The sequence below is a fragment of the Myzus persicae genome, unplaced genomic scaffold, assembly GCF_001856785.1.
Source record: "Myzus persicae strain clone G006 unplaced genomic scaffold, MPER_G0061.0, whole genome shotgun sequence".
Taxonomy (NCBI): domain Eukaryota; kingdom Metazoa; phylum Arthropoda; class Insecta; order Hemiptera; family Aphididae; genus Myzus; species Myzus persicae.
In genome coordinates, this window is record NW_019104233.1 from 663,703 (window position 1) to 686,362 (window position 22,660).

General features: G+C 27.5%; 4 protein-coding genes across 14 annotated transcripts; 2 read left to right on the plus strand and 2 right to left on the minus strand.

Moving 5' to 3' along the window:
- Positions 1-329: 329 nt before the first annotated feature.
- Positions 330-5,398, plus strand: LOC111040291. Of its 7 annotated transcripts, none has more exons than XM_022324149.1 (2): positions 330-440; positions 3,330-5,398. In XM_022324149.1, exon 2 carries the CDS (start codon positions 3,339-3,341, stop codon positions 5,274-5,276), a length of 1,938 nt encoding a protein of 645 aa, XP_022179841.1. In that variant the 5' UTR covers positions 330-440; positions 3,330-3,338; the 3' UTR covers positions 5,277-5,398. The 7 variants fall into 7 exon arrangements, with proteins under 7 accessions (XP_022179841.1, XP_022179842.1, XP_022179840.1 ...); XM_022324150.1 differs by having other exon boundaries at positions 349-450; XM_022324148.1 differs by lacking the exon at positions 330-440 and adding an exon at positions 1,996-2,079.
- Positions 5,399-7,186: 1,788 nt separating this feature from the next.
- Positions 7,187-13,010, minus strand: LOC111040290 (SCY1-like protein 2). The gene is made up of 12 exons (XM_022324143.1): positions 12,715-13,010; positions 12,407-12,611; positions 12,050-12,344; positions 11,766-11,981; positions 11,598-11,711; positions 11,390-11,532; positions 11,162-11,321; positions 10,866-11,102; positions 10,296-10,428; positions 10,028-10,238; positions 9,773-9,934; positions 7,187-8,892 (listed from the first exon to the last, which is right to left on the minus strand). Exons 1-12 carry the CDS (start codon positions 12,839-12,841, stop codon positions 8,499-8,501), a joined length of 2,397 nt encoding a protein of 798 aa, XP_022179835.1. The 5' UTR covers positions 12,842-13,010; the 3' UTR covers positions 7,187-8,498.
- Positions 13,011-17,272: 4,262 nt separating this feature from the next.
- Positions 17,273-22,271, plus strand: LOC111040324 (ADP-ribose pyrophosphatase, mitochondrial). 4 transcript variants are annotated; one of them, XM_022324196.1, is made up of 2 exons: positions 17,273-17,682; positions 21,297-22,271. In XM_022324196.1, the coding sequence occupies exon 2, from the start codon at positions 21,308-21,310 to the stop codon at positions 22,160-22,162; it is 855 nt and encodes a 284-aa protein (XP_022179888.1). In that variant the 5' UTR covers positions 17,273-17,682; positions 21,297-21,307; the 3' UTR covers positions 22,163-22,271. The 4 variants fall into 4 exon arrangements, with proteins under 4 accessions (XP_022179888.1, XP_022179887.1, XP_022179890.1 ...); XM_022324195.1 differs by lacking the exon at positions 17,273-17,682 and adding an exon at positions 17,762-17,810; XM_022324198.1 differs by lacking the exon at positions 17,273-17,682 and adding an exon at positions 20,470-21,224.
- Positions 17,877-20,288, minus strand: LOC111040322 (trimethyllysine dioxygenase, mitochondrial). Of its 2 annotated transcripts, XM_022324193.1 has the most exons (7): positions 20,159-20,288; positions 19,933-20,058; positions 19,713-19,834; positions 19,421-19,629; positions 18,573-18,748; positions 18,241-18,471; positions 17,877-18,168 (listed from the first exon to the last, which is right to left on the minus strand). In XM_022324193.1, exons 2-7 carry the CDS (start codon positions 20,001-20,003, stop codon positions 17,907-17,909), a joined length of 1,071 nt encoding a protein of 356 aa, XP_022179885.1. In that variant the 5' UTR covers positions 20,004-20,058; positions 20,159-20,288; the 3' UTR covers positions 17,877-17,906. The 2 variants fall into 2 exon arrangements, with proteins under 2 accessions (XP_022179885.1, XP_022179884.1); XM_022324192.1 differs by lacking the exon at positions 20,159-20,288 and having other exon boundaries at positions 19,933-20,096.
- Positions 22,272-22,660: the final 389 nt, after the last annotated feature.

Genomic DNA, 22,660 nt, shown 5'->3' on the forward strand with positions numbered 1-22,660 from the left:
ATTCGCCCGGCCACTTTCCCGACCACATAGAGCGAACACGGGCTGGGCCGGTTTCCCTCTCAGCATTTACATTGGGTGATCCTTCGCAGGTGGCTGAACTTAAAACTCGTCCTGCCGATCCTGGTCCTTTGTCTGCGCCTGCATGCCATATTTTATTTTTATCACCATCGAGCTCACATCCTCCTACTCCTCCGGTTGATTCGAGTTCGGCCGCATCTGGTTGTTGTAGTACACTGTGCGCTAAGTCGTGGCCCCAACGAGAATGTTGCCCGATCACCGCAGAGGCCCACCAACATCCCGGTTCGACGACCCGCCGGTATGGTCCTCTCGTCATCGTCCTTAGTTCAATATGTCTGATTAAGCTCCACTACCGTTCAATGGACATTCCCCTATGATCTACAACACAGCCAACGTTTCTCATCTCATGCAGTGTCCGATTAGTGAGTATACGTAGGTACAATGTACATGATTCATTTTTTAAACTTTGGTATTTAAATAAACAAATATCGTTACCATGGTCCAACATATATTATTTAACATATTATTTCGTTTTTCATATTTAAAACGGAAAAGTTATTGATTCAACTATAACCAGATGCCTATATATACCTGTGTATTTATGCCATATTAATGTCAATATAATATAGGTAGCATGATAAAAGGCTTCCGCGTATGAATGCAAGTGGGAGCAGTGCCCGTCTCCCTTTAGCTTTTTTTAGGTCAATATTATTATAATTATATACTAAAAAAACTCAAAAAAGCCGCAACATTTTGAATAATGCACTAAATTATTTTTATTTTTTATAATATCGAAACCTATAAGTTAAATGTAAATTATTAATAAATGATAATATACACATTTTAATCTGTGAAAGGGTTGTAAAAATATTTAGTGACAAAATTGAAAGTTTTGAACTTCTTTAATCTGAAATATGCATTGTTTCTTTTTATATTTAGCGATTTAGATCATATATTTATTTACTTATGCATAGAAATATGAAGTTTGTTAAATTTATATAGGTACCTAAAAGTCATATAAAACCTCATACATTTTAAAATAAAATTTTAGATTCAAAAACTTTAAAATGTTCCAATCTATCTATATTTTGATCGTTGCAAGAAAATTTTTTTAGGATATTGTATTTAATACTTATACATAAATTGAAGTCGTCAATAAGTGGTCGCAATAAATGAAAGCCCATGGGCGGATGTGTAAAAAAACACTAAATTTAAATTAGCTGTGACCTTAAAACTAGTTTTACCAAATTCTGACTTCACCATCGATTTTGCAATTCTTAACTACATATACTTCAAAAGTTTAAAACAAGATAGTACTGATTACGATGAGTAATATGTAAATAAATACCTAACATTTTGATTAAGTCAGAAGACAGAAATGTGTTTACTTTTTTAATATCCTAATTTATGTGTGTTGTAGAAACAAGATGCTTATCTGATGCCTGTTTGACGATTGTGCATATTCCAAATTCTGATTTCATCATCATTCTTAACTCGTTAAGAAAAACGCTACACTCGCATGTACCTATATAGTTTTCTCAGTCTTACAAATTTAAAACATAGGTACCTACTACATAGTAAAAACTGTTTGGCGCGGGAAAGAACCAAGGAGGCCGTGAAAAAGTTATTCGAGTTTGAAAAACACAAAAATAATGGATTTTGAAACAGTGTGAACTTTTTCGTATGAAAAATATCAAAAATATAAAAACGTAATTTCACAGATAATTTTCTCAATTACATTGTAAATAGTAAAATTATAACTACACCTCGAGTTCTATGTTCTATCCTCCGTAAAATAATTGTTGCTATGCTGTACATTTTGTTAGACGGAGAGTGGAGACAATACATGTGGCCATGGGTGTAGAATCCTTTAAAAATACGTAAAAAAAAAATAAAAATTCGTTATAAACGCTGGGCGTGGTAGCAGAGTTAGGTGTTGAGCGCATGCGTATTATTATGTCGTATATAAACGTAAAATCGCAAACTGAAAACATTTAACTTCCAAAATGATGATTTCAGCAAAATATATTCTACGCCATCGTTCTTAACTCATCGAAAAACGTATGTTTCAGAAAAATAATGCAAGGTACCTACTACCTAGGTAAAGTAAGGTTCTATTTTATAATATAAGGCTATGGTTATGCCACCATTTTGCAACTCATTAATCAATATATTTTAAGCAATGATAAAATAAACGCGGGTAATTTCATATTCACAGTGATAAATGAATAGCATAATGGCCGCGTAGCATACCTAGCTAAAGTGAATTTGTTCCGCTCCAAGCCTCCATTAATTGTATTTTATTATGATCTTAGACCTTCTCCTTATCATTTTTCGGCAACCTGCCTGTGAGTCGTGACAAAATAAATGTACTCATTATAACTTCTGTTGTAGTATGAAGGCCTGTAACATGTTGCCTGTTAAAATTAATTTTTAAGTATTTGATGATACTCCTGTTTAATATTGTAACCTTTGTGTTGACGTATTTCTGGCAGTAGATAAATACTCCAGAGCTCAGTTCCCAGTTAATGTTCTTTTTACGATTTGGTCCTGATTGTGGCGTACAACAGAGTGTCTATACTCTATAAGCTATAAGTGAATTATCTACATACCGTAAGTACTGATGACTAGTATTTGTATCATCTTTATACCATGTAATATTATGGAATTATTTCGGATAATAAGGTTTAAGACAATAATATTTATAATATATCTCAAACATTCATTTCAAAAGGTATTGACATCAAGTTAGTAAAATAAAAAAATGTTATATTTTGTTCCATAATGTTAAACAAACTATTTTTTTTCTTTTGTACAAGCACTACAATAAAATAATATGAACGAGTTAAAAAAATATATTATTAAAATAAAAAAAAACTCCTTTGGTACCTAAGTTTCATTTCACATTTTCAAATTTTTCCCCATAGAGGCATTTCTAAAAAGTTCTAACTCAAACTCTTCTTATAAAATTTCCAACGATAAATTGATGATAGTTTTAAATGAAGTTTGGAATCAAAAGCTTGAATACAGTGAAACTATACAATTGACCAGTTTTTGTTGGGCAAGGGTCAAGTTAGATCCCACCACCAAGTGAACCAATTGTGCATCTGTATAGTAAAGCCACACTTAATGCCCTTGTGTAAAAGGTTGAGGTTACTTCTTATGTTAATCAGAGCTTAGTTGTATAATAAAAAAAAAAGCAATAACCCAAAAATTGATTGGGTTTATGGAAAATATTTGTAATAAATACTTAATAGAATTGTATATTTTTATCATCTAGACAATTTACTAAGTTAAATCTTCTTTAACAGGTTAACAAAATGTGGACAACAATGAAAACATATTCCATGCATGATGAAGAAGATATTGATGAAATATTATTAAACATTAAGAATGAATTTAACAACGTTTTTGAGTTTAATAGGAAAAGTATTCAAAATTCTAACACGAGAACTATAACCGGTATGGATTTAATTTTGCTCAAAGCAAATCTTACTCCATTACAAATTCAAAAAACAAACTCTTCAAAATCTCTGTTAAGAAAAAACAGTAAAAAGTATTTTGTAAGTTGTATAAACATCAAAAACAATAAGGGTGAATACTTCAGTTCATTAGTGAATAATTTATGTGAAAATGATAGAATAGTTTTAATTAATGGAGTTGTTCTTAAACAGTTTACTATTTGCAATTCTAACAAATTAACTGTTTTAGTCCGACCACAAGACCACTCTTCAGTTATCTTATTTAAATATAAACATTTGTTAGAAAAATCGAATTCCATACTTGAAAAAAATCTTTCACTATTAACTGGTTCTGGTGTTTATTCAATATTTGGAAATATTAAAAAAATCGTAAGGTTTAATGATGATGATGAGGTACTATCATTAACATTACTAAGTTGTGATAAATCCAAATTAAAAACCCTCAAATATTCTCATTTTGGTAGTGGATACAAAAATATAAATAAAGAAACAGCATCTGGGGTAAAATATGATTTTTGTTCAAACAGAGTTGATATTTTAGTTAAAACCCCAAGTAACGATTTTAATTCATTGTCACTTAATCAACGAATAAGCTTAAACGATGTTAAAGTTGAAAATATTAATGATTCAGACATATTTTTACTGCATATGAATGGATATAGTCATAATATTAAAGCTGATCCAATAGAAACTGGTATTGTAAATTCTCTTCGACCTCCTACTAGACATTTTTCAATACCAAGTGAATTAAAACATGCGACTAAGCTTAAATTGAAAAAAATGTCCAATGATGTCAAATTAGTTTTAACTGATAATATTCAGGAGCTGAATACAAATATTTCTCCGTTGGAAACAGAACGTTTAAATGTTCAACAATGTGAACATAATAATATACAATTTGTAAATTTGTCTGATGATGATGATGATGATGATGATGATGATGATATTGTTAATTTGTCACCGTGTCAAGATTTTTTAACATCTACACAGATTAAGAAAAAGGACAATTATGTGCACAGCAGTGCTGGTTCACTTGGCAAAAAAAAAGTTGATATTATTGATGACAATTCATTACCTATCAAACATTTAAGATCAGATAATGAAGTCCAAAAGTGTAATGAAAACTCATTACTCACTTCATCAAATAAAGATACCTTTTTGCAAAGAAACACTTCACCAAGCTCTTCCACAGATGGTTCATGTTCACCTAGTTTCTTTAACAGTCAACCAGAAACATCAACATTAAATCGAGAAACTCAATCAAATAATTTTAAACTGAATAATGTAAATGAACCCACACAATGTATAGGTCCTTGTAGACTTATACATACTGTACCAAACATATTTGATAATAATGAAATTGTTAGTGGATACTGTACAAAATGCAACGCATTTATTCAGAAATGTTACCTCAAATCTATAACTCAATCTTCAAAAGTGGAGTACAAGTGTCCTACATGTTTTAGTATTGTACATCTTACATTTTTTTTTATGATGAATTTCCTTTATGGAAAAAATGATTCACAAGCTATAGAAGTATGCTGTTATGATAAAAACGCTGAACGTATTATTGGAAAGATTTTAAAGATAAAAATGATGAATATTGAAGAATATTTATCAAACCAAAATAATAGGCAATTAGTTATAAATTCCATGAAATCTCTCATAAATAATAGAACAAAAGTTAATATAATTGTTTGTCTTTCACCAGACGATAACAAAAACATACTTCTGGGATTAGACACAAAATATGTTGTTACAACCCCTACACAATAAACAAAATTATTATTTTCTGCTTATTTATTTTATATTGCTATTGTAATTTGTACATAACCCTTATAATTTTTTCATAATGTTTATTAATTGTATTATATTAATTGTATATTGTGTGATTTAAGTCAATAATAATAATTATAATTTTGTCTTGTATAAATTATTAAATTATTTGTACCATATTCATAAATTATGTTGGTATGGATTGTAAAAACAAACAATTCCAACTTTCCCATAATATAGTAAATTAATGTTAAAAAAATTTTTTTTTGTAAATTAAAAAATAATCACATAATACAACCAATCATGGAAAAAATGATATATTTTCAGAAGCACTAATTGCATTGAGTTGGTACTCAATAAGTAGCTGGGGTCCTTCATGCAATCAAGTGCTTTTTAAAATTAAATCCTATATCCCAATTCCACTTGTGAGCTAAAGTTTACAGGGTCTTGTGTACAAATTACAAGGAGGTCAAATGCAAATTAAAAGGACGGATTAAAAACATAAATAGGGGAGATAAATGTTGTCCCCACTTACTGTACTAGACGGTTCGGTTTTCAAGATTCGTTTAGAAATTCATAAGTCATATTCAGCCTCTTGGCTGCCATTATCAACAGGTTTACAATAAGTGTCTATGATTCCCAGTATTCGTTCTCCCGTGTTCGGCCAAATTTTTTTCTATGAGCAATATTGGGATGAAATAAGCTAATAAAATAAAGTTACAATTTTTGAAATCAATAAAATGCAATTTGAAATTATTGCTGACTCAGAAAACAATTTTTAGATTTTTTAATTTTCGGGGGGCTAAAGCTCACCCAGCTACTTCCCATAAATACACCGCCGACCAACTGCAATATATTATGCCATTAAAATGCAAAATTCAAGTATGAGGATAATGAACACATAGGTATAACTACATTATGAGGTTGAGAAAATGCATGGACTAGCTATGCCATGCTATGTTAAAATTCATAAAAAAAAGTATAAACCTACAGAACATTTTTTTAAGGTAATAAAAATATTATTTTAAGCAGGATTAACATTAAGGCATTAACCATTTAATCCTCCTGCTCATTCCTTCACATGTCACTTATCATCATTCATAAGTCATAACCCAATAATTACTCCAATTACTAATTATTGACAATATTTGATTAGTATACCTAAATGAAATAAAACAAAAACTAATTATTCAAAATGACATTTTTATTTATAATTACAATAATATGTGTTTTGTATAAATATAATATTATTTCAATAATTTCACTGGTATTCAATAACTCAATAACTGTACAAAAAAATGTATAGAAGCTGGAAATATAAATCATAATTTTAAAATAATAAGACAACTTATTATTATACTACTGTCTATGCAGCAACTGGCTATGGTAATGTCTGAAAAACAATGAGTGAATAGTTATAGAAATATGGCAACGCATTATCTATAATTAATCGGTTTTAAATTAAATTGTACAAAACATTTTATTTAATGTACTTAGTTCACTATATTTTTAAGTATTATTATCAATCATCAGTAATATAAACATGAGCGGAAGTCCATTAAAATTTCAGGGAAGTGGAGGACTAACATTTTTAACACCAAAGTCTCCCCCTCCCATATTACACCTATGTGAATAAAAATAAATTGTGAAACAAATATTGTTTTGTCTTCTCAGACCTTCCATGACAAGCAAATGGATTAAAAATGGTAATTAGTTTATTTTTACTAATTGTTAATTTACCGTTGTAATAATACAAAGATAACATTGTTGCAATCTATTTATCTAAATATATAATAATTATATTAAAAAGAAATGGAGAGTAATGTACTATAAATGTATAAATAAATGTAGTATAACTATTTCACATCTAAGTTCCTCTTCTGGAAAGTGGGAGGTCTCTTCATTGTGTATTTTTTATCATAATTGTATACAATATAAATCAAGACTATTATTGTTCATTTGTTCAACACATGTAACAGATTTCAGTCTAAATAAAAATTATGTTAATAAATAATAAAAATGTATTATAATAGATTTTATATTATAATTAAGAGAAAAGCAGGGTTGAACTAGCTCATTGGGACACCGAGAGAGAATTTTCTCGATGACTCTTAGTATTAAAGGGGTCGTACCATCATACCTATATTGAACCATGAGTCCGAGGTGATGATCTTGATAAAAGAAAAATTATTTCAATTGTTTTGTTATGGAATTTATATCAATTAAAATTTATAAAAAACCAGAAAAAACTAATAGTAGTGACAGGTCAAAAAAGTGGGACGGGTGAAAAGTAGAATTTCCCGGTACATATTTTGGGGCTAAGAGAAGAGATTCAGTGTATACCACAGATCTAAACATGGTTAGTGTCTGTGATTACTGGTCAGTATCCATCCATCTTTGAGAGATTAGAATATAAACATTTTGCAGAGAAACTAAAATGTATTTTTCTTTAACAAATAAGTTAGTTTTCAAGATGTATGAGATATTGTGTATTTCATACTTATGTTAATAGTTATAAAATTACAATTCTTTTTAAATTTTAAATTTGATGTTACAAAATCTGTTACATATATATCAGAGCAATAAGTGATATATGAAAAATACAATTAAAAAAGACAAGTTTCCCAGAATGAAGAATCCTCCCACTGGAGTAACTTTGACATGGTATATTGGTATTACAGTTAAATCACAAATATATTTAAATATCAGTCATAATTAATTCTTTTCTGCTTAGTAAACATTAATTAATATAATGTATAATATTACAAATTAAAGAATAAATAAATAAATAAAAAAATAATTAATTTCCTACTCGATATATTTGTTACTTGTTTAACTAAGTTAATAATACTAATAGTTTGAATGAATCTGTTCCTCCTAGTATTTTATTTATTTTAATTTTTCAAGTAGATAAAAAGTGGATTTGTTTTAATTTAAAATAATACTTTTGTTGTACATTTAAGGTTTTACATTTTTTCTATTCCAAATGTTGGTTTTGAATACGTTCAACTAGATGAATATTTATTAATTTAAAAAAAAATATTATTATTTTGAAATGGTGAATAGAAAATAATAAAATAAATATAAAAATAAATAATTAAGGAATCAATGAAGTAATTCCCAAAAATAAATATAGTGACTAAAGTTTAAAATATAAAATACTTGAATAAAGTTAATAAGTAAGTTAGGTAACATTTACTGTTTAGTGGATTAAGTAATTTCTCAGCTCAATAAATCATTTATATCAGATAGAGACAACTGCTTAATTTGTGGCTGAGTTTCTTCTTGTTTTATCCATAAATCGTTCCAGTTACTTGCTGAATTATTAAGCGACATTGGTTTAGTTTGTGGGTTAACTGAATTGTTATCAAGTCCTGAAAGTCTTCCTTGAAGACTCATTGATTTATTTTCAAATCCCATTGATTTTGATTGAGATAATGAACTTGTGGTAGGTTTCATCTGATTTAACCAACTTATTTGATTTATATTTGAATCAATCAGAGACGATGTGAGATCCTTGGGTACTGGATTATTTTTATTGATTTTTTCTATGCTTGGAGTAAGGGTAACATCTTGCTGAAACGTACGGAATGGTACATCTTGTGATTTGTTTGTCCTAGAAAGAATTAAATAGCACAAAAATAAATTACAACAATTCTTTGCTCATTTGACAAGCTTATACTTTTGGTAAACAATTTTTCAATTAATGTAAATTTGTAATCTTCAATTATGTTTTTTTTTTTTACTTTTAAGCTTGTGAAAATCTTAAGTCTTCAAAATTTAGACTTAATTCAAAATTAAAATAATCTCTATTTAATTTTAGTAGAATGTTATTATGCAAAATGAGTAATGGAGCTATAATACCTGATTTAATGAAAAAACAAAAAAATGATCATACTTGAACCAAACTAAACTAGCAATTATTTATTTACATCCAAATCCAACAAAATTATTCAAATTGTAAATTAAACTTGAACTTAACTTTAAAAAAATATTAATTAGATAAAATATGATGGAAATTTATTAAAAAAATATTATATTCACTCTAACAATAGTTCTATTTAATTTTTTCTTAAGTTTTTCATCAAATTTGGTACAAATTTTAATTTTATTGGTTAAATATTCAAACATTTCAAACGAATATTAAACATTTTGTTTGGTTTGAAAAAACAAACAGTTTTTACATAACTAACAATGAAGAAAACTGAATTAATTAATTAATTTTTTGTTAATTTAGCTATTGAAAAAATTATAAATTCTTTTTTTTTGTAAGTGGTTTGCTAAATATTACACAATTTATTAGTATTATTTTTAAATTGATTTATGTGACACTTAGGAGTACATTAACCACAATAACAACACATTTTACCAAAACAAAATAAAAAATAATAAATATTATTACCAAATCAACAGTTCCTTGCTCTAAATATGTTGTTTATAGATTATGTAAAAGTGGTAAAATTATTAATAAAATTAAATATAAACTGTAAATATACTTTGATTTGTCATAGTTGGAAGATAAATTAGTTGTTATATCATTGGAACCAGATATTTGCATTGAAGATTTTTCAACATAACTTTCAAATTGAAATTCATTTGTCAAACCATTTGGCTTTGTTGTTGTTCCATTTTCTAAAGTTAAACTATTCGAAATTGATCTGCAAAATGTGATGGGTTATTCATATTAATTGATAATATTCAATATAAATATATACTCAAAAAATAGCAAAATAGTTTAAATTTGTATGTACCTGTGCTGTTCATTTAGTTGTTGTAATTTAGCTCGATGATCAGTTTCAACACTAGTAATCATTTCTTTCACAATTGAAATTAAAACATTGAACTGATTCAGCGTTAGTGTATTTTCAATACACATTGGTATTAAAAAAGGTAAAATACTGAGGGCCATAGTTTCTTTTGTAATATACATTTTTTTGTGAGAAAGAATAATTCTATATACACCTAAGTATACCAAAATTAAATTATTTTTTAATAGAACAAAATAGTAATAATAATTACCTAAAATGCCCATAATCACAGCTGGGTCCTTGGAAGGTATTTGAGGTAAAAATGGAATAATATCGTCAAGTACTAGCCATCTGTCTAAATATTCAATTAATTTACCAATGCAAACAAGACATTTTACACGAACCTAAACAGTTAAATATACATTAAATAATAATTTTAACTCATCATTAAAGCACTCTCATATTGTTTTTGAATTATCTTAAAAAAATAAGAAGTATATATAAATTTGTTTTATGCTTTCAATAAAATATATTCCAAAATATTTTTCTTTTTCAAATTTTCACTTTTAAAGCTATTTAAATAGTTTATAGTTAAAATAGTTGTATTCACATTTTCACAATATATATTTTTAATTATATGAAAGTAAACAAACTAAGAAAATTAAATAAAATCCAATAGTTACTGCTCATGTTGCTTGGACCTTAGGTGCCAAATAGACCCTATTGCTGTGTTACCATCAACATGATAATTGATTTATCATAAGGATGTACACATTTATTGTATTTTCACAATTGTCTTACATTAAATAAAGAATCTTGTAATAACATTAATTTAACTTACTGAAAGATCAGAAGTTGACAAACATAATCTTTTTATCCTAGGTAATAAAGCATTTTTCATGGAAGGACCATCTACGAGAGTAGCTAATGATGGAATCACAGATAGACAAGTTTCTTGAACTGGTTTTGAATCCAATTCCAATGTTTTATACAACATTGGTAATATATCAGATTTGAGATCTTCTAGTGGTGCTAATTTTAATAATAATTCCATTTTTTGGAGGAATATGAAAGGAACCTTTAAAATTGTAACATGAATAATGAATACTGAATTAGTAATGATGAAAAAGTACATACTTGAACTGGTTCATGCACTTTCATTATAGGCTTTAAGCATGGTAAAATATGATTAACAAACTCATCTTTAGTGCAGTTTTCACAGACATAAAAAATATTTGGTAAGACAAAGGGTATCATAACAGGATTAACACAATCTTTTACAAGACAAGGCAGAATCCTAAAAAATGTCATATTAATAATAAATATTATATTGTTTTATCATTATTTATTATAAATTATTGTTACCTGTTTAGACAAATTCTGTGAGGTAATTTTTCCATTATCTGAGGTAAGCCTTTATAAAATTGGGATTTCTGTAAATTATCCCATTGAAAAAGTGAATCCAAATAATTTAATGTTTTAACTCCAACATCATTAAAAAATTCAATCTATAAAAATTAAAAAATTATTAAAACAGTTAACTTGCTGTTGATTTTCTATATGAATATCTTACTTTTAAAAATTCATGTTCATCAGGTCTGTCTTCAGGTCTATAACTTAATAATAATCTCACTGGATCTCGGAGACCAGCATCAACAATTGATATTTTCGGTGTGTTATGTTTCATCTATTAAATTTAAATTTTAGCAAAGAATTTAAAAAGAAACAACTAATTTAATACTTCTTGTAAATTGCGTTTATAAATAGACCATTCGTGATTTGACTGTAATGGTGCATTTCCTTTGTTATAGATGGCAAAAATTAACACTCCCAGAGAATACATGTCATTGGCCTTAATTTGGATGTGATCACAACCTGATTCAGGAGCTAAATAATCTAAAGTTGGTTGTGCCCATGGATGGACATCAACCTTATACTCCCAGCTGGGCCATGTGGGCTGTTGGATAAACAAAGTATCTATATATAAAAAAATGTCATCAACTAACTAAATTGTATGGTCCTTACATTTGGATCTACTGGATTGATACTTTGAGAACAGAAATCAAATCCAAATATTTTCCATGCTCCTTGTTCATTAATTACAACATTTTCTGGGCACAAATTATGATGTAGTAGCTTAGCATCATTGTGTAAAAATGCAAGACCTTGACCAAGTTGCATTAGGCCATACTTAATATCAATATCAAATAGATTGTAATCTTGTAGATTTTTGGACACTGGCTGAGGTGTGTTTTCCATCTTACCAAGTACATTAGCCAAACTACAAAACACAGGTTCTGTAGCAAATGCCAAACTTTCTCTGAAAATGTTAGACTATATAAATAAATAACTTAACATTCAATACATTGTAATCGTATGAACCTAGATTCTTCTAAAGTATGTTGAACAGTTAATACTTGAGGATGTTTGAGTCTGGCTAGTTGGGCAACACCTTTTTTGACAACCTCTATTATGTGTTCTCGTTCAGTTTTTGACCATTTATCTAATAGTCTCTTTTCTAATACAAAAATAGATGCAGGTTGTTGCGTTGACTTTTTATACCCACTGTATATTTTCCAAAGTAATCCTAATTTCATAAAAAGAGTTTAGCATTACCAACCACAATATTAAATAAAAAAATATGTAACAAGTCTACAGTGATATTAATGAAATAAATAAATAGTACATACCAACACCAGCACTTGCAATATGTTTGGTAGCTTCATACTCTCTTGTAACAGGATTGCCAGGTAGAACTGTTGACAATTGTGACATTGTACTTGTAACTGTAGAGCGAAATTTATTGAGTACGTCCATTTTTGAGGTGTTTGAAAAACAGAATTGAAAATAAAAATTTTAACTTGGGTTTACATAGCACTGGGCATCCACATCTTTAAAAAATCATTACACTAAAAACTGATAAAAATATTGATAAAATTTTTTGTGATAATGGAAGTAAGAAATCAAGTCGAAGAATAGATAGAGAATAGATAATGTAGAATCTTTGCACGATTTAAGATAACTGTACCCACTAGGTATCTTAAAATATAGATCATGAGTCAATGGTCAATGGGTATCACAGATTTCTATTTTCTAATTTTCTATACTACTTCTGTGCTACCTATGTAGAAATCTGTGATGGATTTAGGAGAACTTTTCCACAGAAAGACAATCATATCATTGTATATATCTGTGGTTTTAATAAAAACCCTTTTTAGATTCTGAACATATAAAAAAGTTTATATAATATGTCTATGGAGCTGAGTGATGGATGTAGTGATTTTCTTATTTACAATGATGATGTGTGATTTTTGTGTCTGTGTACACGATAACTAGTCGAAATAATGCTTCGATTTTCAACTTCAGTAGTTCAATATTTTTTTGGAATCTAGTTGGTGTATTCGGGAGTTTCAAAATTTAAAATTCCCAGTATTTGCTTAGTTTACAAAAGTGCCAAAAAAATATTTAAAAAAATTAAGGAAGAACGGGGAATTTTATGATCTCTGGTGTAGCTTTAAAAACAATGCCCGTAGACGCATGACATTTTCAAAATATTTTTAATTAATTTTGAGTTGTTTATAAATATAAGACATTTTTATGAGTTTATTTCTATGAGTTTCATTTCTAGAGAAAGAATATTTGTTGTTGAGTCAAAAAAGAGTGAAAATCCACGATAATTTTTTATCATCTGAAGTTCGAATACTGACAAAATTCGTAAAAATCACTAAAATTTGTAAATTATTATTTTTTTTTTTTTTTCTATTAAATAAAAGTGTATTTACAATCTATACATACAGCAGTGTATAATAAGTAAGTGTGGTGACTTAAAGAATATAACAATTAAAAGAGAAGGAAGGCTCCCAGCAATGCCACCTGACAAGAAATTACGGTTTGAATTTTATTTGAATTCATTTTATCATAATTATTTTTTTATTTTATTTTTGTTTTATTTTTTTTTTTTTTTAATTAGGTATTGAGCAGATCTCTTGGCCATTGTCTTTTTAACCTTCTAGGAATAATAGAGGCAGAGGATAAACTTTTAATTATAGGGTTTGAGTGAGCGCGGAGGGTTGAGTGGAATTTTGAGTAATAGGATTTGGCTAAGTCGTTGAGGGTTGGTAAGTTCGTAAATTATTTTGAGTTTGAAATGCAAATATACCTGAAATGCCTTATATTTTTTTTTATATTTTAAATTTGAAAATTGACTACAAGATTCTTCATAAGTTTGTCTACCTTTATCAAAATGCCATTTGAAGTTCAAATTTTTACAACATTACCTACCTAATAATTGATATTAACTCTATTTCTCATGCAGCGATTTTTTTATTTTTTTATCCGTAGACCGCGCAACCATGGTTGTAATTCGTATAAAAATAAAACAAATAACTGCAGATATTCAAAATGTAGACCGTGTGCTTATTTTATCATTTTCTATGCCTCGATTGTATTTTCAAAATATTATTTTGACTAGTTTTGAGCTGTTAACGGACATTTTCAATTTTTTTAGTTTTTTTCTTTGATACATTTTTTATTTTATTTACTTAAAGTTCTAGTTCGAGGAATATACAAATATACATATTATTATAATGGATTATTACTAGAAGTTACTCAACACTGAGGCGAACTCGTGTCACGAAGTAACAGTATACTTATTTTATTTAATTTTGAATTTAGTAACAATAAAGAAGAGAGAAAAATAAAAATAATAATTTTAATAATACAATAAAAAATACCTAAATAAGTATTTAAAGATTATTATAAAACCAATTTTTTTAAATTTATATTTAATGTGTGAATAATTTGAACAGATCACGTTTTGAAATCTTAAACCAACTTGTCAAAGAGACGAATCAAATTTCAAGATTATTTTTTCCGAAGTCATATTTTTGTTTTTTAGTTTTAAATAAATTGCTTTTGTAAATAAAACTTATTCATTGTTTTTTTTATAAATTATTAATATCAAGTACACCTACGCTTAACGTTTCAAAGAATTGTCAAGAAGGGAATGTTTTATGTTTATTTAAGATTATTTTTATTAGGTTCTTTTGTATAATTGACTAATTATATTTTAAGGTGGTTACAGCACCCCAAACTATTATGCCGTATTGGATCAATGATAAAGCCATTTCAAAATAATAAAATATGTTATTCCAGGTAATACAATTTTTACTTAGTATTTTTTTTTGCTTCAATGAAAAAGTATGCTAACATGCTTACAAGTGCATAACATAGAAATGTACGCTCAGCAGATCACGTTTAGCTTAGTTAGTTTCAAAATTAGATTGAATTGACCTACTGTAAGACTTAATGGTAATAACATTATCTGCGTTTCTGTGTTGGTTTTTCACGATAGTTCAGTTTTAAAATGAGTTATGAGCATTTTTAATTCACACTATATTACGCAGAACTTGCTAAGAAATTTACCTATCGTAAATAACTAATATACAAACTCAGATTATATTCTTAGGTAGTTTCTTACCATCAAGTTTCATACAAGGTTGATTCACTCTAATTTTTAAGCTATAATGAAGCTACACGTGATCTATGTTACGAATTTGTAAGACGGAGAAAGTGATAAGTGTTACGTCCTCTTAATGCAGCTATACCTACATATACATTAGGTATGTATACAATTCAAAGTGAGATAAATATTTTCCACAGAAACACACGATCGTGAATTGAAGCCACAGAATAGATTAAATCTATTCTGTGCTGAAACCTTACCTAGATCATATTTTATAATAGATAAAGCTACAGCGTACAACTCAGAATTCAACAAGTTGTTAAGGCTCTCAGCCATATTTCATAATGCTCTTAGCTCTTAGTTACTGAGTACTGGCTAGCGACTATTATTATTTTTTAGATTCTACTGACTATATTATACAATATGGCTAAGTGAGTATTATGCTAATGTTTGAAGAAAAAAATAACTAAGTGGATTTGGGACAATTAAAAGCACGAACGCAATTTATATCACGGTGTTTAATACGGCTAAATAAATAATAAACAATATTATTTTTTATTTTTATTTTTATTAGCTTTCAGTTAACAACTATTACGACTCAACAATTACATATAAGTATATAACTTAATTAAACAAAAAATTACATTGAGAAAAAATGCTAAATTTGCTAAATAGCAAAACTAGCCTCTAAAATAAAATTGATTATTTTGTTGAAGACTATTTCTGAATTGGTGTTGAAAATGGAGGTAAGGTTAAGAGGGATATTGAAGGCACTAAGGGAATTGAGTAAACTTTGGCGTTTAGAGTCTATAAGGATGGACAATGAAAAAGTAGAAGTTGGAGGTCACATAAGTGAATTGTTCGGTAAGACTGGTTGGGGTAATCAATATAAGATTTAATAAGAAAAACGAGAGGAGATAATTTAGAATTAAAAGGATTAATAGCTAATACTATAATATTATGATATATAATTATTAATTTATTTAGTCGTGTTTTCACTAATAAGTTATTGTCATAATTCATGAACATTAGAGAATGTTGATGCTTTAAATGATATTATGCCATCGAGATAGATAACCAATACAATAATTTATATTTCTCGATGGTTCATGCTAATAGTAACGACTAACGACCTTCTATCATACATATTATTGTCTTATGCTATTATACAATTTGTAAATTATGATCAAAAGTCAATAACTAATAAATAATTATTATGTACCTCCGTGATAACGATAAGCGCCAAATATGTTTTCGTCATAGACCTTATAATTATTATATTATATTATTATATATTATTAGTATAAGGTCTATGGTTTTTGTTAAAAATTAGGAATACCCGCGCAATATATTTAGTTTTCTCTCTTCAGTCCATAGACCTAAAAGTATTAACACAGAACAATGTGCTATTCACTAATAGACTGCGCCTTCCTCACCCCCAACCGAGAGAATAACTAGGACAATCGACAATATCTAATAAATAAAAACTAAAAAGAGGTATTGTGGAAGAGTTAGTTAGGTAAAAGGTTTATGCTTCAGTATTCCTAGACATGAATGTATATTATCATAATATGTCACTATCTCTGTCAGACCCACGCGCAACATAATATAATAAATGGATTTATTGTAAAATCGTTTTTACATGATTTTTTGAGTTATCTCAGGAGCTTACTGCTTAGGGTATTTGACATAACCTAATTCAAAGATAATAGAGGTTAATGATTTCGAGTGTTTGCATTTTGTTATTATTTAATTCATTTATTATAAGTATATATAAATATATAATACAATATTGAAGGAGTGAAGTATATTTTTGTTACTACCGCCGAAGCCAGAAATATGTTTATCAATATTTGGTACAATCACAGCATAGGACGCTAAAATAGCAGGCTGGTAGATACGCGTCGGAAATCATTCTGTAATCAGTGCTGAAAATTGAAATAGCTACTTCCATATTGTAGTTGAAAATGATTTAAATAACCGTCTCGAACTCTTGACTTTTGATCGAAATTTTAGTTTTAACTTTTAAAATTTAAGCACAATCGAAATATTATTGAATAGTGCGTATCGTAAAATTAACGAGTTAATAACGGTATTCACAATTATTTTTGATAATTATTTTATTTAATGGTAAATTATCATAATATTGATAATGACTTTTTACCGCTAAAAAGTAGTCATTGATTAAAATAAAGTAAGATATACTGTATTCATAAACATTTATAATAAGTAATAACAAGTTATCAGAAATTAAATTATTGTTTATTATGTTGCTATAATTCTCTGAAAATATTACAAAATACAAATTACAATAATAAAACTGTAAGTACATCTACCAATATTTCAATAATTACTTATAGGTTACACTCAATAGTGTCAATGTTTAAATAATTTGACTACATTATGTTTTGATAAATATTATGATATTAATTGTAATGACCTTGCTTTGCTTAAAAATTCAGTCATTGATACATAACATCCACCAAAAATCCGTTTCCCTGTAAAAGATGTTCTGCCATGTAACACTCTCCAATTGTTATAAATCATTACAGTTCCGGGCTGCAAACAATGATTCCAATACATTTCTTCTCTCTCTAATATTTCTATAAAATGAGCATAACTTTCGTAAAACTCATTAACACGTGATGGTGGTAGTGCACTGCGGTCGTATATATTGAATCTGTTTTTTTAACATTGTCATAATTATTGTTGCTCAATTACTTATATAATATTAAATAATAATAATATTTACCTTATTTGATATACTTCTTTTGTAGTAGGATCAATTTTTATGACTGGTCCTGTACATTTATAGTGAAAACCAGGTTCTATATATTCAGATTCTATATCAATTTCAGTAAGATATTTAAAATGTAATGGACTTTCTTCTTTTAATATTTCTGCTACTTTAAACCCATCTACTATGGTACTTAAACCTCCTTCACAGTTAATGTCCCTTTCCAACATATGAAATACTTGGAGACTGAAATATGAAATTATGTTAGGTACTTACGAGGTCTTATATTATATAAATTAGAAAAATCTGAGTCATTAATTTTAAGATTATTCATTCTATATTTTTACCCAGTACTTTCATTGAAGTATGTGCTATCGTTGTGTACTATTAATGGACCATTTAAATATGCTGGATCATTATGATTTTCATTAATTCCAACTGTCCACATTGTTCCAAATAAGGTTTCTTGTGGTTGTGCTATGAACCTAACTAATTTTTCTGTAGCTTCCAATGTTGGTTCTACCTAAGTTAATATAATAATTTACAAAATGTAGTGTGTTTCCAAAGTAATAAAAAGTCATGATAATTAATAATTAGTACTCATAATAGTATTATAGTCAGAAAATATTCCTACATTATTTAACATATAAGCATGTGTCCCTCTGAAAATCTCAGAATTTTATATTATGATGTATACATTCGTCATACATAATTGATATCACGTATTATGCTATCCCCATTACCTCCCTTATTGTTAAAGTCATACCCGTGGTACTATTTCTTTAATATTGTTTATTGAGTTTCTTTTTAGATTTTGTATAATTTATTGAGGTAAAAAACTAAAAATAAAATCAATGAAATGTACTCATTAAAGGTGCCATAGAGGGAGGCAAAGTGGTCATGCCACCCACCTATCAGCCATTTAGGTTAGGTAAAATAAACCAAATCAATTCATGAATTCAAAAAAATATATAATATCTTAATACATTTTACACTTTTTTTAGTAACTACTTTATTTGTACGTGTGATTTTCAATTTTTATTATTAATTCTATTATTATTTTTTAAGAGAATAATATTTAACTAAATATCTTATTTTTTTATTCAAATTAATTTGTAGGTACTTATAAAATTCAAGTGACCAACTTACTCTTATTAAAATAAAACGTTATAATAATATAATAATATATACTTGCATTTATTATGATTCCTACACCATATTTTAAAATTGATTTTATCAATTCTTTTTGACCTTCTTTTAGAGTTAGATCATTATAAGATACTTTTGATGGTAGTTTCTCAAGTTCTTCACCAAAACAAAGGTTTGGTTCAATTTTTATTCTATTTCCTGTCCATGTGTCAATCACCCACTTAGTAAGATATTTAGATTTATGACCATCAGACCCTAAGATAAAAAAATATATATTTTAAATATGGTTTAAATTTTATCTAGATACTTAAAATTATTTTTAAATATAAAAATCTAACACTTTATGAATAAATTATTATCTGCTTGTGTATAATCTTGGATTTTAATATTAATTGATTCAAGGAATTTTTGAGTAGTTATTTTTCTATTATTATTGGTATGATCATAACATTCCGAACATCTGAAAAAAATTTGATATGAGTAGGTTTATTATATTTATAAGAATTATTTTTTCTTTCTATTTAAAACTAATAGAATTTAGCTTATGATTATTTTTACCTGCAATTGTCTCGTAACCATATTATGTTGATTAGAATATTTTCATTGCCAGTTTTAAGTTGAACAGTCATTTTATATATTACTTAAAATGTAGAAGTAATATTTTCTTTATTTAGTTTTAATATGCTATAGTTCAAGTTGTATATATAACAATTATAGTAAAAATAAATAATGTTACTAGTATAATCTCTATACAAATATATTAATTGTATACATAATAATTTACCAAATCATCAATGTCCATGTCTATTTGAGTTTATCATTAGTTCAGAGTGAAGTAGTAGTAGTTACAATAGATAAATATATGTTCCTACTGTAGAGTTAACACTTAATTTAAACATTTGATAAGTAATAATGTGCAATAAATAATTAGGTTCTAAGGTTAAAATACTTTATAATCAATAAAATAAAATTATAGATAAAATACCTACATAGTTGAATTAATTTTAATACTATTCTTTCATATTTTTTACAATAGTTTCAATACCTAAACTATATATATAATCTATATAAATATAATCTAAATAAAGATTAAAACTTAGTTTTAATTTTAATGGTTTTAACTTTAATATTTAATATTACATAATATGTTTTTCCATTTTTCAAAATACACTTATTTCATTCCACAACTATTAAGAGGACACCACACCCACATGTGTTGTCTCCGTCTTACAAACTTACAGCATAGCAAAAACTGTTTTGCGCCACACAACTTTTCTCCCTCTGTATTTATAGTAGAATTACCAAAATTCCTTAATGCATAGAGAAAAACTTTATCTGTGTCATAGCGTTTTTTTTATTTTGGTACTTAGCACTAACCAATCATTTTTAATAATTGAATGAAAAAAACAATAAAATAACTTATATTCTTAAACTGATAACTTTAATTGTATTTATGTTATCCAAATAAAAAAAAACTCAATAATACAGATGAAGTTCTTCCCTAAGGGCCAGTTGCATCATCTCTGATTAAAGTTAACCGGAGTTTAATCGTCCGAATTTGTCCGGTTAAATATCTGTTATCAGCTGATTAAGCTTAATCATAGTTTAATCGTAGACGGTGCAACTGGCCCTAAGTGTTGTAGAATTTTGGTAATGCTACTATAAATACAGAGGGAGTAAAATTGACCTGCTCAAAACAGTTGTTGTTATGTTGTACGTTTGTAAGATAGAAACAACACATGGAGGTGTGGCGTCCTCTTAAAAATTAATATACAATGACTGAATGACATGTAGATTAGTTTTTGAGCTGGTTATCATCTGCATTTTATTTTACTTATCTGAGCCCTGAAGTATTTATTTTAATAAAATAAATAAATATACTAATAAATTCCAAATGAGTTATTTGTTTTTATTGTTACTAGAAGAAAAGCAAATGCTCGCCAAAATCATGTTCCACTATAAATGTAGAAACAACATTTATCCTAAAACAGATGGAAAAATTGTTCGATTTCATGTGCCAGATGATAAAGTTAGTTGGCATTCTCTATACCCCTCATATAATCCAACATTGTTTACATCAACATGTATTGTTGGTCAACCGTGGGCTGATCTAGATTTGAATGTATCTGACTTCCAACCCAATTGGAATTCCATTGATGGTTATGTTAATAGAATTAGTTTGACTGGAATGTATGAAATTAAAAATGGTTATCCCCTGAACCCTTGTGGTCGAACTGGTGTAATTGGCCGTGGAGTTCTTGGTCGTTGGGGTCCAAATCATGCCGCTGATCCAATTGTTACTCGTTGGAAAAAATCTAAAAATGAACATGTACTTAATGAAAATAGTGATAAACCTATTCTTCAGTTTGTTGCTATTCAAAGAAAAGATTCTGGTGAGTGGGCATTACCTGGTGGTATGGTTGATTCTGGAGAAGTTATTTCAACTACTTTGAAGAGAGAATTCATGGAAGAAGCTATGAACTCGCTGCAAAAATCTAAAGAAGATGTTGTAAAAATAGAAAAAGAAATAGAGAAAATATTTAATGAAGGTGTAGAAGTTTTTTCTGGATATGTCGATGATCCTAGAAACACCGATAATGCTTGGATGGAAACCATTGCAACTCTTTTTCACGATGAGAAAGGGGATCATGTAGGAATGTTAAAACTTCACGCCGGAGATGATGCAGTTGGAGTGAAATGGGTAGATTTAGATAGAAATCTGAAATTATATGCCAATCATGTATCATTTTTAGAGGCAATTGCTACCAGATTAAAATGTCATTGGTGATTTAATTGAATTCATATTCTTATATTCTTATTAATTAATACTTATACATAGGTACATAGTTAATAATATTCAATGGTTTGAAAATATTTCCTGTACAATTTAAGATATATACTAATCAACAATTTTAATAAATAAATATTAATAAACTTATATATACAACTTGAATGATGCCGTTTCTTTTATTTTATTTTTCAATTCAAAACATTTGTTATCTATTATTAAAGTTATGAAATTATTAAGATTTTAAGTTAAAATCGATAAAATATGCAAATAAAAAAAAAAATTAAGAAAAGCATATTAATTATTAGTTACATAATAGTGTATTAGTATAAAAGATATATTTTTTTTTACAAAACAACTACACATGATGATTTAAAAAAAGTTTGGAAACTGGTGAAAGTTCATTAGACTCATTTGTAAGGAGGTAAAAACTTAAGGTAAAGTCAGTGTTTGCTTATTATTGTTTTAAATTACGTATTATTAAATATTTAAAAAAAT